General features: G+C 35.7%; 1 protein-coding gene across 1 annotated transcript in view; it reads right to left on the bottom strand.

The window, feature by feature from the left end:
- The window catches only part of Znf518a (zinc finger protein 518A), a 37,109-nt gene that overhangs the window by 3,681 nt on the left and 15,895 nt on the right, over positions 1-17,533 (bottom strand). The window contains 1 exon segment of the mRNA XM_047554602.1: positions 1-2,935. Coding sequence (XP_047410558.1) covers positions 1-2,811 — 2,811 coding nt within the window. The 5' untranslated portion in view covers positions 2,812-2,935.

Below are 17,533 nucleotides of genomic sequence, written 5' to 3'. Positions count from 1 at the left end.
ACCTTTTGGAGTTTGAACAAATATAGTTTTTTTTTGTTCTGAGTTTAGAAGTGGACTCTGCATATATAAAGAACCTGAATTTTGTGTAGTGGCTCGTAGTTTGTCCTTTACAAGCTGCTGTGTTATTATTGCATCTGACTGAGTCTTAAGCAACGTGCCAATACCTGAAATTCTAGGTGTCTTCTCTGAATCTCTCACATCTTGTGACATGGATAGCACTTGTTTTTCCTTTCCATTACATTTTAAATTCAGATCATTTGCAGGCACACTGACACCTACACTGTCAGATAAAAGTGGGAAGATGCCTTGCCCTCTGAAGTCTTTTGAAGATTCAATGATTGTGCCTTCTCCCTCATGTTTTTGAAATGATTGGTCACAATGAAGTGGCAGGCTTTTATTTGGAGTTTCAGAGTCTTGTTTTACATCAGATTTTGGTTTCAATATATCTTGAAGCAATTGGTTTACTTCAGGTGGCAAAAATTCAGATGCCTGTTGGCTCTGGAGAGAAAAAACAGATGTAATTCTAGGCATCATAGGTGAATCAACACTAGAAATGTCATTCCATTTAGATTTTTCAGTTCCATTCTCTAAGTTTTGGTTTTCATTAGTGTACAGGTTTTCTCCCTCAATGCTTTGTACTTTTTCTAGAACACATTGTTCTTCAATTTCAGTTTTCATTTTTAAAGTTCCTTCTTTATCATTTAAAAAGCTGACAGATGATAACAGGCTATCTGGGTTTGAACTCTCCTTCCTCACTAGTGATAAAGCTGTCTCACTGACCGGTTGCTGAACAACTGTTTTACTTGATGAAGACTCTCTCAGAAGGTTTTCACACATTGCTGTTCCTGAAAACCTACGACGCTTATTAGAGTTATTCACTTTTGAATAATTATGAAAAGGCAATGATCCTTGGTTGGAGGACTCAGCAGGTAACTCAGAGTTGACATAATTAATGCAATAGTTGTGCATATCTCCACTGTTGTATGCATTTGGTTTGGTAGTATGGTTGACTTTATCTGGACTTTTAATAGTAGTACCTAACACCTCAGGATGACTCTGAATATGATTTCCCCAAAAGTCAACATTATCCCTTGCTTCAACTTTTGTGGTCAAACTCACTGATGGGGTAACCAATTCTGATGTTGTTGGCAAAGAAGACACACTTTTACTGTAATCCACTGTTTGAAGCATGTTATTCCTTTCTGATATCAAAGTCATTTCTTTTTCTGAAATTACTTTCCCTGAAAGTACAGCAGATGAACACGAAAATGGAGGTGGTTTCATATAAACTGTGTCACTTAACTCAGTTGTTACTCTTGTTAAAAATCCAGGTGTGTCCAAAGTCTGGGGTTGCAAATTAGTAGTACTGTCCTTTGCAGCATCTGACTGTGAGGCTGGTGAGTATAAATTCTGCTTGTTTGTAGGTAACAATTTTATTACAATATGCTGTTTTCCATCTACCATCTTGAAGCCCATAAACTTAGCACTGTAGTTAGCAGGAATTGTTATTTTATTATTTTTCACCATTAACACTGTAGGTCCTTGTAGAGCAGTCTTCAAGAAACCTGAAGTAGCACTGGATGCCTCCTCAGCTCTATTACATTGACCAGTGGACAGAAGAGCTGGCTTTCCTGACTCCAACTCTGCAGGCTTATCACTATTCTCACAGTGTAGTTTTTCACCCTTTTCTTCATTTAAACATTCTTCACCAAGACAGCTCTGGTCTTCAGATTTGGTCACTGTTTTATTCATTTTTTTAAGCACTTGAGTATTTTTTTCTATACTTTTTTCACTTCCACTATTAATTTTCTTACGTTTCCAGAATGTCTTCCTTGATGCACCTATTTTATATCTTTTCAGTATTAACTTGAGTCCTGATGAAGTCTTGGCCATCCTTTTTTCATATTTGTCTTTTTCCAGTTTTTCTTTTGCATATAAGTGTTCTTTGTGCAAAGTTATAACATGTCTTACAAGATAGTCTTTCCGGGTGGCACCATAGCTACAATATTGACAAGTGAAGGGAAGAGTACCAGAATGCACATGAAGGTGCTTCTGAAGCTCCCCTTTGGTAAAACATATATGATGGCATTTACCACATTTATAATGAACTTCATTATGTCTATGAATGTGCTGGACAAATGTGCCAACATCCTGGGTGGAGAATTGGCATTTTTCACATTGAAAATTACCATTAACACAATGTGTGGATGTAAAATGTTTTGTCAAATCCAATAAAGTATATACACGTTCATTGTTACAAATCTCACATTTTACTAAAGTGCTCCTGTGGGTTCGTCGGTGTTGTTTAAATATCTGGAAGTCATTTGCTGAAAAACTGCACATTTCACAAGGATATGAAGGTAATTCACCATGGTGCCACATTTGAAAGTGTTTCTGTAAATCATTTGGGCTATAGCGAGTGCTGTCTCGGCATTTTAAACAGTTGAAATTGAGTATTTTTGCAGACATTTTTATTCCCTCTTCTTCAGGTCTCTCAGACTTATGAAGTAATATGCACTCCTCTACACAGCTCACGGTCTTTATGCTGATGGATTTTCTTGCAGTCTGTGGTTTCCTCTGAAATAATTTTCTGTATCTGTCAAGTTCATTTTTCACTAGAACTTCATTTGGAATATTTATCTTCGGCAAATCAATTTTCACATTTTTCAGTTCATAATGAAAACGACTTTCTGAAATTTTTGGTCTAGGTGCTGATCTGATAGGATCAGACATCACCTTTTGCACATCTTTTTCTTTCTTTAATGTAGTTTGTTTTTCATCACAAAATAACTGTTTCTGTTCAGATGGCATGATTTAATTAAAAATCTGTTTCTTTTGATCTGAAAATTTTTGAAGTTATCTGTAATTTAAATAGGAAACGATACTGTGTTCAGACATCTTCAAAATAACCAGAATTTTTCCCACACCATTTCACCTAAAATTTAAAAAAAAAAAAAGTTAAAATTTCCTTACAAAATTAAATTTCATATCTTTACGTTCACTTTGGCAGATTAGGAATACTAATCAAGTATGTATATTAAAGATACAAAACATCTATTAAATATATTAAAAACAGCTTAGCAAGAAGTAATCATCTAAAGTAAAACTAAAACTTATTTGAAAGTCAGGAAACACATACTTTAGTTTGAATTTTATTATATGACACTGGGAAAGCTTGAGCTTCTCTGCACCTCAGTTTTCTCACCTAAAGAAAACCACAGATTCAATTAGAGGAAAATCTGTTTCTCTGTGAGGCAGTCTCTGCTGCTCATCGATCCCCTGCTGTTTACCCCATTCATCCACTGCCATCACCTGTTCTGTCAGCATATTGCTCACTGTCTGCCACCTATCATCTGCCATTTGCCTGTTGCCTGCCCATTGCCTGCCTTTTTCACCTACCCATCACCCACCATCCAAGGTCCACCTGTCGATCACCCACCATTGACCTGCAGGCCACTCGCAGACCACCAGCAGATCACCTGCTGCCTGCTATTGCCTGGAAGTCTATTGTCACAGTACCTGAAGGTTTGGTTACACATGACTGCTGCCATTTTGGGACAAAAGCCAAGACCTGCAGGACCCCTGGCCTGACCAACTGTGCCCTGCCTCCTGGACCCCCTGGCCCAACCAACCATGCCCCATCTCCAGGACCCCCAGCCCGACCACCCACACACTGCACTGTGGCTCCCCATTTGCCAACACATTTGGAGCCTGTGCACCCATCTTGGACTATCCTGGAAGCAGAAGCCGCCATCTCTACGTGGGGCAAATCCCACCCTGAGATGCCTGCTGGAGACCAGGGGTTCATTCTCAGGGTCACTATAAGTCTATAGGGGGGAAAATGCAATATCCCAGATTGACACTGCTAGAAGATACGTGAACAACATGAGAAAACAAGGGAAGAAAGTGTTCCAAACAAACCAAGATTCTATGTTAATAGAATCCATTGACAGCATGGTACAAGAAATGTCAGAAAAGGAGGTCAGAATATACATAATTAAAATGATCCATGAAGTCAAGGATGAAATAAAGAAAGCAAAAGCAGGCAATGAACCATCACTACAATAAATAGTTAAAAGAGCAAATGCAGGAAGCAAAAGATAATTTCAATAAACAGAGATTCTAAAACAAACAAATCCTTGAAATGAAAGAAATAATAAACCAATTAAAACACTCTCAACAGAAAGCATCACCAATCAGAATTGATCACTTGGAAGACAGAACCTTAGACAATGAAGACAAAATATTTAATCTTGAAAATGAAGTTGACCAAACAGAGAAGATGGTAAGAAATCATGAACAGAAGTTCTAAGAATTAGGGGATATCATGAAAAAAATCAAATTTAAGAATAATCAGGATTGAGGAAGACACAGAGATACAAACCAAAGGAATGAAGAACCTATTCAACAAAATAATATCAGAAAATTTCCCAAACCTGAAGAATGAAATGGAAAATCAAATACAAGAGGCTTACAGAACACCAAATGTAGAGAATTACAACAGATCCACACCAAGGCACATTATAATGAAAATGCCTAACATACAAAATAAAGACAGAATTTTAAAGACTGTGAGAAAAAAAGCATCAGATTATATACGGAGATAACCAATACAGATATCAGCAGATTTCTCATCCCAGACCATAAAAGCTAGAAGAGCCTGAAACAACATATTTCAAGTTCCGAAAGAACATGGTTGCCAACCAATAATCTTATACCCAGGCAAAAATAACCTTCAGATTTGAGAACAAGATAAAATCCTTCCATGACAAACCAAAGTTAAAAGAATTTACAAATAAAAAGCCTGCACTATGGAACATTCTCAACAAAATATTCCATGAGGAGAAAATGAAAAACAATGATGTAAGTCAGCAAAGGGAGGAACTACCCTAAAGGTAAAGACAATCAAAGGAGAAACCAAGTCAAGTTAAAAACCAACAATAAGCCAAAATGACCAGGAATACAAATCGTATCTCAATAATAATCCTGAATGTTAATGGCCTAAACTCATCAATCAAAAGACATAGACTGGCAGAATGGATTAAAAAGAAAGACCCAACAATATGCTGCCTTCAAGAGACTCACAGAAAAAGAAATCCACAGACTAAAGGTGAAAGAATGGGAAAAAACATACCACAAACATGGACTCAGTTAAAAAGCAGGGGTTTCCATCCTTGTATCAGATAAAGAGGACTTTGAGCCAAAGTTAGTCAGAAGGGATAAAGAAGGATATTTCATACTGCTTAAGGGAACCATAAACCAGGAAGACATAATGATCATAAATATTTATGCCCCAAACAATGGCTCATCCATGTATATCACACAAATCCTTCTCAATTCCAGGAACCAAATAAACCACAACACAATAATTCTGGGTGACTTTAGCACACCGCTCTCACCACTGGATAGATCATCCAAACAAAAACTGAACAAAGAAACCACAGAACTCAATAACACAACCAATAACTTAGACTTATTAGACATACACAGAATATTCCATCCATCAACAACTGAATACACTTTCTTCTCAGCAGCACATGGATCCTTCTCTAAAATAGACCATATGGGGGGTTGGGAGGGGTTAGTGTTAGGGTTAGAGTTAGGGTTAGGGAGGGGGGCAAGAATGGAGGAAGGATTGTATAGATGGAAAAGAGGGTGGGAGGGGTGGGGGGAAGGGAAAAAATAACAGAATGAATCAAAAAAAAAAAAAATAGACCATATGTTATGCCACAAAGCTGCCCTTAGTAAATATTAAAAAAAAAAAGAGAGATACTATTAGATCATAATGGAATAAAATTAGAAATCAATGACAAAATAAAAAACAGAAACTACTCCAATACCTGGAGACTAAATAATATGCTATTGAATGAAGCACACATAACAGAAGACATCAGGGAGGAGATAAAAAAAATTCTCAGAGGTAAATGAGAACAATGAAACAACATACAAAAATCTCTGGAACACTATGAAAGCAGTACTAAGAGGAAAATTCATTCCAAGGAGCACATTCAAGAAAAAAAGTCAGTGCAGGCCATATAGTCCACCTAGTAGAGTGCCTGCCTCTCATGCTGGAGGCCCGGGTTCAAATCCCCAGCACTGTGGGATTGTGGAAATAACAAACAAATGAAAGAAAAAAAGTCAACAACTAAATGACCTACCTTTACAGCTCAAAGCCCTAGAAAAAGAAGAACAGATCAACACCAAAAGTAGAAGAGAGAAAAAAATTAAAATCAGAGCTGAAATCAATGAAATTAAAACAAAAGAAACAATTCAAAAAATTGACAAAAAAGTTGGTTCTTTGAAAAAGTAAACGAAATACATACACCTTTAGCCACACTAATAAAGAGAGAGAAAACTCAAATTACTAAAATTTGTTATGAAAAAGGAAGTATCAAGACAGACACCATTGAAATACATAACATAATTAGAAGCTACTTTTAAAATCTATACTCCAACAAAACAGAAAATCTTGAAGAATTGACAAATATTTGGAGACATATTATCTTCCCAAACTAAATCAGGACATACACAATTGAAACAGATCAATTTCAAGCAATGAAATAGAAGTAGTCACCAAAAGCCTACCAACCAAGAAAAGTCGGGGACCAGACAGATTCTCAGCTGAGTTCTACAAGACCTTCAAAGAACTTATACCAACACTCCTCAAAGTATTCCATGAAATACAGGAGGGAAGCCTTCCAAACTCATTTTATGAAGCCAGTATCACCCTGATACCCAAACCAGACAAAGAGGCATCAAGGAAATGAAACTTTAGACCAATATCTCTGATGAACAAAAGATGCAAAAATCCTTAACAAAATTCTGGTAAACTGCATACAAAAACATATTAAAAAGATAGTGCACCTCCATCAAGTGGTGTTCATTCCAGGGATGCAAGGTTGGTTCAACATCCAGAAATCAATAAATGTAATTCATCATAGCAATAGGCTTAAAGTTAAGAATCCCATGATTATTTCAACAGATGGAGTAAAAGCATTTGATAAAATACAGCACCCCTTCATATCCAAAACACTAGAAAAAACAGGAATAGTAGGAACATACCTCAACATTGTAAAGGCTATCTATGCTAAGCCCAAGGCCAACATCATTCTTAATGGAGAAAAACTGAAAACTTTCCTTTTAAAAACTGGAACAAGACAGGGATGTCCTCTTGCACCACTTCTATTCAACATCATCCTTGAAAACACTAGCCAGAGCAATTAGACCAAAGAAATGAAAGGGATACAAATAGGAAAAAGAGATAAGAATAGGAAAAGAAGTCAAGCTATCATTATTTGCCCACGACATGATTCTATATTTAGAGGATCTGAAAAACTCCAACAGAAAACTTCTAGAACTAATAAATGAATTCGGTAAAGTAGCAGGACATAAAAATCAACACACATAAATCTAATGCATTTCTATTCATAAGTGATGCATTTTCTGAAAAAGAAATTAGGAAAACTTCTCCATTCACAATAGCCTCAAAAAAAAAAAAAAAAAAAAAAACAAAACAAAACAAAACAAAACAAAAAACTAAATACTTGGGAATTTGTTATATTGGGAATCAATGTAACAAAAGAGGTGAAAGACCTCTACAATGAAAACTACAGAACACTAAAGAAAGAAATTTTTAAAAAATCTTAGAAGATGTAAAGATCTCCCATGTTCTTGGATGGGAGAACTAAAATTGTCAAAATGGCCATACTTCAAAAAGCACTGTACAGATTTGATGCATTTCCAATTAAAATCCCAATGACATTCCTCATAGAAACAGAGAAAGCAATCACAAAATTCATCTGCAAGCATAAAAGACCCAGAACAGCCAAAGCAATCCTGAGCAAGGAAGAGCGATGCAGGAAGTATCACAATACCAGACCTTAAATTCTCCTATAGAGCATAGTAACAAAAGCAACATGATATTGGCACCAAAACAGACAGGCAGACCAATGGTACACAGTAGAAGACACAGAGACAAACCCACATAAGTACGGTTATCTCATACTAGACAAAGGTGCCAAAAACATACAATGGAGAAAAGATGGCCTCTTCAACAAATGGTGCTGGCAAAACTGGAAATCCATATGTAGTAAAATGAAATTAAACCCCTATCTCTCACCTTGTACAAAACGCAACTCAAAATGGATCAAGGATCTAGGAATTAAGACTTGAGACCCTTTACCAAACATAAGAAAAACAAGGCCCAAATCTTCACCGTGTTGGCTTAGGACCAGACTTCCTTAACAAGACTTCCAGAGCACAAGAAATAAAAGCAAGAATCAATAAATGGGATGGATTCCTTTTTCTCAACAAAGGAAACGAAATCAATAATGTGAAAAGAGAGCCTAGAGTGGGAGAAAATCTTTTTCACTCGTACTTCAGCTAGAGGACTGATCTCCAAAATTTGTTAAAAAACTTTACACCAAAAATACAAAGAACCCAATCAATAAATGGGCTAAGGAACTGGACAGACACTTCTCAGAAGATGATATACAGGCAATCAACAAATATATGAAAAAGTGCTTGTCAACTCCAGTTATTAGAGTAATGCAAATAAAAACCACCCTAAGATTTCATCTAACTCCAACTGGAATGGCTACTATCAAGAACACAAGCAATAATAAGTGTTGGCATGAATGTGGGGAAAAAGGCACACTTGTACATTGCTGGTGGAGTTGCAAATTGGTGCAAATTGCAGCCACTCTGGAAAGCAGTGTGGAGATTCCTCAGAAAGCTTGGAATGGACCCACCATTTGACCCAGCTATCCCACTCCTTGGCTATACCCAAAGGACTTAAAATCAGCAAACTACAGTAAAGCAGCCACATCAATGTTTATAGCTGCTCAATTCACAATAGCTATATTGTGGAACCAATTTAGATGCCCTTCAATAGATGAATGGATGAAGAAACTGTGGTATATAGTCACAATGGACTATTATTCAGCCATAAAGAACAATAAAATTATGGCATTTGCAGCTAATTTGCAGGATGGAGCTAGAGAATATCATGCTAAGTGAGATAAGCCAATCTGTTAAAATTAAAAAAAAAAAAAAAAAAAAAAACAGGGTTAAAAAATTATTTTTTTGAGACAGGTTCTCATTATGCTGTCCAGGCCAGCCTTAAACTCCAAGGCCAAGGGATCTTCCTGCCTCAGTCTCCTGAGAAGCTAGGACTACAGGCATTCACCACTACACCTGACTGAATAGAAATCTTCAGAGCCAGGCATGGTAACACAGGCCTATAATTCCAGCTACTCGAGAGGCTAAGGCAGAAGAATAACAAATTGAAGGCCAATCTGGGCAACTCAGACCCTGTCTCAAAATATTATTTTTCAAAAAGCTGGGGGAGGGGGGAACTGGGAATGCAGCTCAGTGGTAGACTGTCCGCAAGGCTCTGGGTTCACATGCCAGTTCTGGGAAAAAACAATTCTAACAAGAACACAAAAAACATAAGCTCCAGTTATACCAGTTAAACACACATGGTTTATGCATTCCATTAACTTTTTTACTTGCATAGTTTACCCTACACATATTACCTTATGAGAGCCCCAAAAGATTTCACCCAAATTTTCTATTTCCTTAGTTCCCCAGGGATGATCTACATTTAAAGTAAAAGGTTCATTCATCAAACACAAACAACAAAAGACATTATTTATTATCTAAAGTTATCATTACTAACTGGTAAAAAATAATAAATAGGAAAAATTGAAAGAAACAACACATTTCTCTTGTTCTTGAAGTCTATCTAAACCTGCCTGGTTTCCTACCATTTGGGTTATTTGGGATTTTTTTTGGTCCCTGGTACTCAGGCAGATGGAAGTAAAGAAAGCCTCTGGCAGGTTAGAACATAACCATTATTTATCCATCTGTATAAATTAAAGTACCTACTGGTCGGGTTGCAGTTTGAATTTGTGTTTTAGTTTCTTCAGCAAAATGGGGGGAAATTAGTATTTCCCCTTCCTCTTTCACAAAGTTGTTATGAAAATTAAATGAGAAAATACACATATCCAGGTTGTGGTGGCATATGTTTGTAAACCCAGCTACTCAGGAAGCTGAGGCAGGAGGATCACTAAATTCAAGGCCAACCTGGGCAACTTAGTGAGACTCTATCTCAAAATAAAAAGGGCTCAGGATGCAGTTAGCAATTACCTAGCATGTGCAAGGGACTGGGTTCCATCCCCAGTGCCAAAGAAAGAAAGAAGAAGGGAAAAAAAAAAAAAAAAAAAAGGAAAACACACATAAAAATTGTTAAGAACCATTAACAAATTGTTAAGAACCATTACTTTCTATATGTGATTACCAGGTATGGTAATCATTATATTGCTGAGACTGGAATTTGAGTACTAAAGTTTCAGTAGTAAACATTATCAAACTCAAACTGTATTTTAGAAAACTTATATTTCTTATTTTTATGTTCTTAAATACATAAGTGAATATTAGATAAAACTGAATAAGCTAAATAAAATAAAGTGTAAATCATATTAAGTGCCACTCCTAATGTCCAAAAGGACATGTTAAATTGTAATTAATCTAAATACCTAGGAACTTCACTATTACAGAAATTCTTTTTTCTTTTTAATTTTAGTTGTAGATGGACACAATACCTTTATTTTATTTATTCATTTTTAGGTGGTGCTGAGGATCAAACCCAGTGCTTCATGCATGCTAGGCAGTGTTCTACCACTGAGCTATAACCCCAGCCCACAGAAATCCTTTACTGAGGGAATATGATAAAAAAAAAAAATCAAATTACTTTCTAGATTAAGATATCCTTATAATATTTCTCAAATCTATTATAGGCCACATCTAAAAAGCACATTAATGTATATGCTAAACTGATGGTATATATCAGAAGGGTACCAGCTAGTAATATGCCATGCCTTGTACAGTAAAATGTTAAAATTTTTACTTTAAATTTTTACTGTACCACTAAATGTAAAAACTGTTCTTCAAAAGTACAAAAAAATAATAAAGGGATAGATAAAAGTTCAATGGTACCTAGAGGGCACTCCACATGAAATAAGAATATTCCCTATAGAGCAATTTCTCAACAATGACAAGAATCATAACCACCCATGGAACCTTCACCATACCAGAATCTTAGGGTAAGGTTCAAACATATGAAACTTTATAATTAAGGTTGTTCTCCATTTTCCAAAATCCATGGTGTGGTATTACTACATATAAGGTATTACTTATTGCTACATATAATCAAGAGAGGACTATCATGGGTTTCATTAGAAAAAGAAAACTATTTTTTGTAATAATATTGCATGTCCAAAAATATATTTCTACAGTGCCAAAAAACTAGATTTTCATACTTCTAAATACCATCAATTCCATTTCAAAATATCTATACAATTAAATTTTTTCTCATAAAAGTAACATTTCCCAAAGTCTGATAGTCAGTGTAAAAACAGGCTTTTAAAACAACTCAAATCTGCTGGGTGTTGTGGCACACACCTATAATCCCAGCTGCTCGGGAGGCTGAGGCAGGATGATTGAAAGTTCAAAGCCAGCCTCAGCAAAAGTGAGGTGCTAAGCAACTCAGTGAAACCCTGTCTCTAAATAAAATACAAAATAGGGCTGGGGATGTGGCTCTGTGGCTGAGTGCCCCTGAGTTCAATTCCTGGTTACCCCGCCCCCCCCCCCAAAAAAAACAACAATCTAATAAAAACTAATAAATACTTAGTGAATATCAAGTATTTTGATGGGTGCTATGGAAAGACTAAAAAACATGGTCCCTGCTCTACAGCAGTTTTCAATCTAAAGGAGAGAGGACATATGCATTAACACATTGCTTATTCAGTGCTGACTATCCAGCAACCCTTCCAGTACACAAACAAGGAACAGAAAATATTAAGCAGGATGTGCATTAGCCAAAAAAGATGCCACAAAGTCCATTCATCAAAGTACATGAGCTCTCCTCTTAGGCAAGTTCTGCACATTCTCAAGAGATCTGACTTATTCCAAACAATTTAAATAAAATTGTGTTGGTTTCACAATCCTTAGCAAATGAAGAAGATTTAAGAGTTCCTTAGCAGGGAGAGCAAAAATATTTTTGAAGAGGAAAAGAAGATTCCATTCATATGAACTATTCAGAACAGTTAAAACCACAGATATGGAAAGCAGGTTCATTGTTGCCAGAGTTGAAAGAAAGGCGGGAAATGGAACTGACTGCTTGATGGGTATGGAGTATCCTTTGGGGATGATCAAAATATTTTGATGAAGGTGATGGGTGTACAGAAGATAAAAGTAGTAAGTATAACTACTGTATCCACTTTAAAATGGCAATTTTAAGGGCTAGGGATGTAGCTCAGTTGGTAAAGTGCCTGCCTAGCATGCACAAGGACCTGGGTTCAATCCCTAGCGTGACAAAAAAAAGAAAAAAAAGGCCATTTTATGTTATGTAATTTCCACCCCAATAAAAAGGGGGGAAGGCACAAAATCTTAAAAGCATACCTAGTCAGAGTAACCTAGACTAAGAACAAAACAGTTATGTGTGTGCCAATAACTTCTGAGGGCATTCTGCAAAACAGAACAACTACTTATAACATCATAACGGCCCCAAAACATGTCAAGAAAGAGTCCTATCATACTAAGAATACCCTATTTAAGAAGGTATGAAATTACTTAATGCATTTTAGCATACTGAAAAATTTCATCAAAAGTGAGCTGCTGAGTACAATGACACACACCTATAATCCTAGCCACCCAGGAGGCTGAGGCTGAGGCCAGGAGGATCATAAGTTTAAGAACAGCAACTTAATGAGACCCTGTCTCAAAAATAAAAAGGGCTAGGGATGTAGCTCAGTGGTAAAATACCCCTGGGTTCATTTCCCAGGATCCCTCCCCCCAAAAAAAGTGATCTAGAAAGTTCACGTAGCATTCTCATTTCTCTGACAATGACAAACAAATGTTTTTAAATTAGGAAGATTATTTAACATTTGTGCCTACATGTGTACATCACAAACCTCGATTTTACAGGTTGGTATCGTCTTTAAACATTCCTTTGACTTTCCATAAAAACCATCCAAATATTTTTAAAAGCCTAATATTTTAGGGTTTAAACTACATTTTCCATGTTTCCTGTCATACTAGAAACAGCACAAATTTCTCTGCTAGACTATGTATTCCTTTTATTATTTTAGAAAACACAGTTGGCATAATTTTGAATTTAAATAGATACTACCCACAGCTTTCTTTGAATAACCACTTGTGAGAAAAGCTGACAACAATGTGACTCAGGTATCCAGAGGATAATGAGTACACTAGAATGACCAGAGGAAAGGGTTCATGCAAGAAAGGAAGACACTAAAAAATACCTTCGGTACTATGTTTATAAGTATTTTTAAAAGTAGCATTGTAGTACATTTTATAATTCAAAATAATGAAGGCAGAGAAGAGTGGAGAAAACCAGTAATTTATACCTGGCTCTCTCTAGAATGTAGTATTCTATTATTAGGCTTTTAACCAATTTTTGTTTCTGCTCATTTTTAGATAAATGTAAAAAAAATCAAAATAATACAGATTTAGGGTGAAAAGAAGAAAGGTCCCTTGGTATCCTCTCTCTCAATTCAATTCTTCTCCCATGAAGCACTGTTAACATTTTGGTGGGTAAAATCCCAGACCATTTTCTATGTATTTATAACAAACACCTATATGCACAAGAGTTAGTGCTCTCAGTTATAGATGTCAAAAAATCCAACTCAGTCTGATCTAAGCAAAACGGAATTACAAATACTGGAGATGTCTAATACACTAGGCCGAGAGGAGGCTTTACCTAGATACACAAACAATGTAATTTGTCTCTAGTATCTCTCCTCCTCGTGGCTTCATTTCTGGGCTCAAGGTGATACCAACATCACTGCTGGAAGGAGTTCAAAGCTAACATCCTTCTAGGTACAAGAATAAGAAAAGAGCATGTTACTCCCTCAAAAGTAGAAGGTAAATTTTGACTCAAATTTTCTTAAGCGTAAATCCCTAGAGTGAGATAAATTTTTATGAACAATCAGTCCTGATTTACAGGTCCTTCACTGGAGCCTGAAGCACGTAAAACTCCATCCAATAACATGAACTTATATTAGAGAATAGAGACTGGATAGTTCCCTGGAACAAAATCAGAGCGTTACTACCTAATGGTAGATGGATGAATAAAGATAAAATTTATACATATATATGGGGTTTTCTAGATTTATTCCTATGTAAATAGAATACTATCCATAAACTTTTGCAACTTTACTTTTTTCACTTTTACATCACAGACTTCCTTCCAGGGCCTGGAAATACCCTTTTTAATGGTTGCAGAGTATTTCACAGAACAGATGTATTCTGGTTTATTTAACCATATACTCACTGGTGGGACTTAAAATCTTTTCCAATGTTTTGCTATTACAAAGTGTGATACTGTTTCAGTCCTTGATCAGTCCTTGCACATAAAATATCATGTACATAAATCTGTTTGTTTGTTGTGGTACTGGGGTGCTTTACCACTGAGCTACATCCTGAGTCCTTTGTCCTTTGAGACAAGGTTTCGCTAAGTTGCTGAAGCTGGCCTCAAACTTGTGATCCTCCTGCCTCAGCCTCCCCAGGTGTTGGGATTATGCCCCACAGTGCCTGGCAATGCATATTAAGTATTTCTGAAGGATAGATTTACATTTGTTTTCATCCCCATATGCACTTCTGCAGTCCTAAAAACTCCTAACATTTTCAACAAAATTAAAAATCCACACTGAAAATGTAACTCAAGAGCTACTTGAAAGGCTTATTAATTTCCCTATCTACTGCATAGCCCTTATCTATTTTTTATGTCTCTCTCTGACACAAAGACAATGTGCTTTACAATTACACATGTTGTCATAGCTGGATGTAGGATTATCTGTTCCTTGTATATTGAATAAGATTCTGGATTTAAATCTCTCTAGATTAAAAACTTTATTTAAAAACTCAGAATAGGACAAATTACAGAATCATATAAGCAAATACTCTATCAAATATTTTGCTGCATTATCTTAACAAGAAAACAAAATGTTCAGCGACGATCCCTACAGGGAAAGTTGTGCTCAAAAAAGTCACTATGAAATTCAACAAGTCCTTTAAAGAGAGGAAACTAAGCTACTGACTCATAACTTTCTCTTTTATGAGGCCATCTTTGAAACAGTGAACCTGAAATGGAATGTTTATTATAATTCTTCAATATTATAAAGAAAAAGTAATACAAGATGAAGGATGTGGAGGGAATGGGAGGAGACAAAGAGCTACCCAAATTAACTGGAACTGTTAGGAAGTTGGGATAGAAGACTGAGAAAGCCATTTGACACTATCCCCTCACCAAGATGGGGCTTAAGGAAAGTTCCAAAATGATGAGCAAAGCAGTGTACTTTTCTTTCTAGTAGAATGGACCAGCCACTCATTACCAATAAGAGAAGTCTCTGCAATGGAAGAGTTGAGTTTTAATTCACTACTTTACTGAGGTTATTTTATGTAAGAATTACATTATTTTTTTAAAAAACAGAATTACTAAATCCCCTTTCTGATTTTCCTTCAGTGACTAGGGCAAGAGTTGGGGGAGGAAATTCTGAAGAGAAAATTGAACTGTTTCAATCTCTCAAATTACTCTACTGTGTAACTCAGGAGTCAAAATGTTTATGAAATAAAATAGATTTAAAAATACAGCAGATAATTTGACTTCTTCCTTCCTTTATTACAGCTCACTTGGAACTTAAAACTACATTATGAAAAAATCTTTATTTTGTTTCTGAGTATCAAAATGCTTTAGATGCCTAGCAGATATTGCTTATGTCCTGTTTCACCTTTGCCACCTTCTATACTACTCTTGAGTCTTCATATAAGTTTTCACTAACTTCAGGTTCAAATACGAGAGCTTAAAAAACTTCATTAGGAACATTTTTGCCAGACAAAAGAAAAAAAATTGCAAAACAATACTGAGAAAAGAAAGAAATCCAGTTAGTCTTCAGTCTGATAATTGTTATATAATTAATGTTAAATGTTAATATTTTTATATTTAATTTATAACATATAAAATACCATATGAGGGAAGTTGTACTTTTAAGTAGTTTCAGGTTTGCACTTTACCCTCAAATTTCAAATTTGTCTGGAGAATCTATTTTGTCTTCAAATACATTCAACCAGTAAGCATGTGGAAGCAAGAGAATACTTGATAGCAATTTATGCTAGGGTTGCCACCTGTGGTTAAAAAATGTACTATATTCAGGTGAAGTACAAAAAGTAATGAGAAATTTTATCATAACTTTAATCTTCCAACCTATTTGGTTAATGCTCTTTTTGTTTACAGTTCAATCTCTACCCCACCAACAAGGATTACTGATTTTAAATGTGCTACTTAAAACTACATGAGACCAACACCTCAAGTCTTAAAATAAGAAAATTTCTATAAGTGTTAAAATAATCTGGGGAGTTTCCTGCATCAAGATGGCAAATTAAGCCATTTGAATTCCACCTTTTCCCAAGTACTCATTGAAATAATCAAATACTATAATAAAGAGAATATTACAAAATGGTTAGGAACTAGAAAAACATTCCATAAGCATATTATAAGATGTTTGGTTAAGAAATGGTCTAGAGAGAGAAGAGTAAAACAAATGTTGAACCAACCAACAACTACTTTTTTATTTTTTTGACCTGAGCTCTGCCTTTGTTTCCCAGACTGGCCTTAAACTCCTGGCCTCAAGTCATCCTTCTGCCTCATATAATCTGAATACTCAAGGGAAACCTCTCCCCCTTTCTACCATCCAGAAGTGAAAAATATTAACTACAACTAAAGTTAAAAAACAAATAAAAGTAAATCAAAAAATAGAGTAATCTCCCCTTATTTTGGGGAGGATATATTCCAAGTTTCCCAGTGGAACCAAAACTCATATATACTGTTTTTTCCCCCATCATTACATACTTAGGATAAAGTCTAATCGATGAATTAGGAATAACAAGAGACTGACAGCAACAATAATACAATAGAACAATTATAATAGGCCATAATAAAATTATGTGAATGTGGCCTCAGTTTCTTATAGTGTAATTCCCCCTCTTGTGTGCTGCAAGACAAGATGAATCGAGGTGGATGATGCAGTCATTATGACATAGCTAGTACATACGTGTTACCTGAACAAAGCACTGATACCATGAAGACGAATCTAATATGAAAAGAGCTAGTAAGTGATAAAGGGGCAGGTGGCACATATGGCATGGACAGGCTAGACAAAAGGATGATTACTGTTCTAGGAAGGGCAAAGAAAGTGTCCATCACTTTATGAAAAACTTATGCATTGTCTATTTCTTGAATTGTCTATTTATTATTTTTAGACTATGGCTGTCGATAGAAAAGTGGGAAGTACCAGAATTGGCATCCAGACTTGAGATAACACATTGGGAAAAAAAAAAAAAAAAAAAAAAGAGCATACTGTCATGTCAGAGAGAACAAAGTAGATGGGAAAGAAATAATGATTTTGAAAACAAGAAAAAAAAATGTGTTTTTAAAACCAGAAAGACTTGAATT

Source organism: Sciurus carolinensis, chromosome 5 (assembly GCF_902686445.1).
Source record: "Sciurus carolinensis chromosome 5, mSciCar1.2, whole genome shotgun sequence".
NCBI classification, from domain to species: Eukaryota; Metazoa; Chordata; class Mammalia; order Rodentia; family Sciuridae; genus Sciurus; species Sciurus carolinensis.
This window is presented reverse-complemented; position numbering and strand designations above follow the sequence as displayed.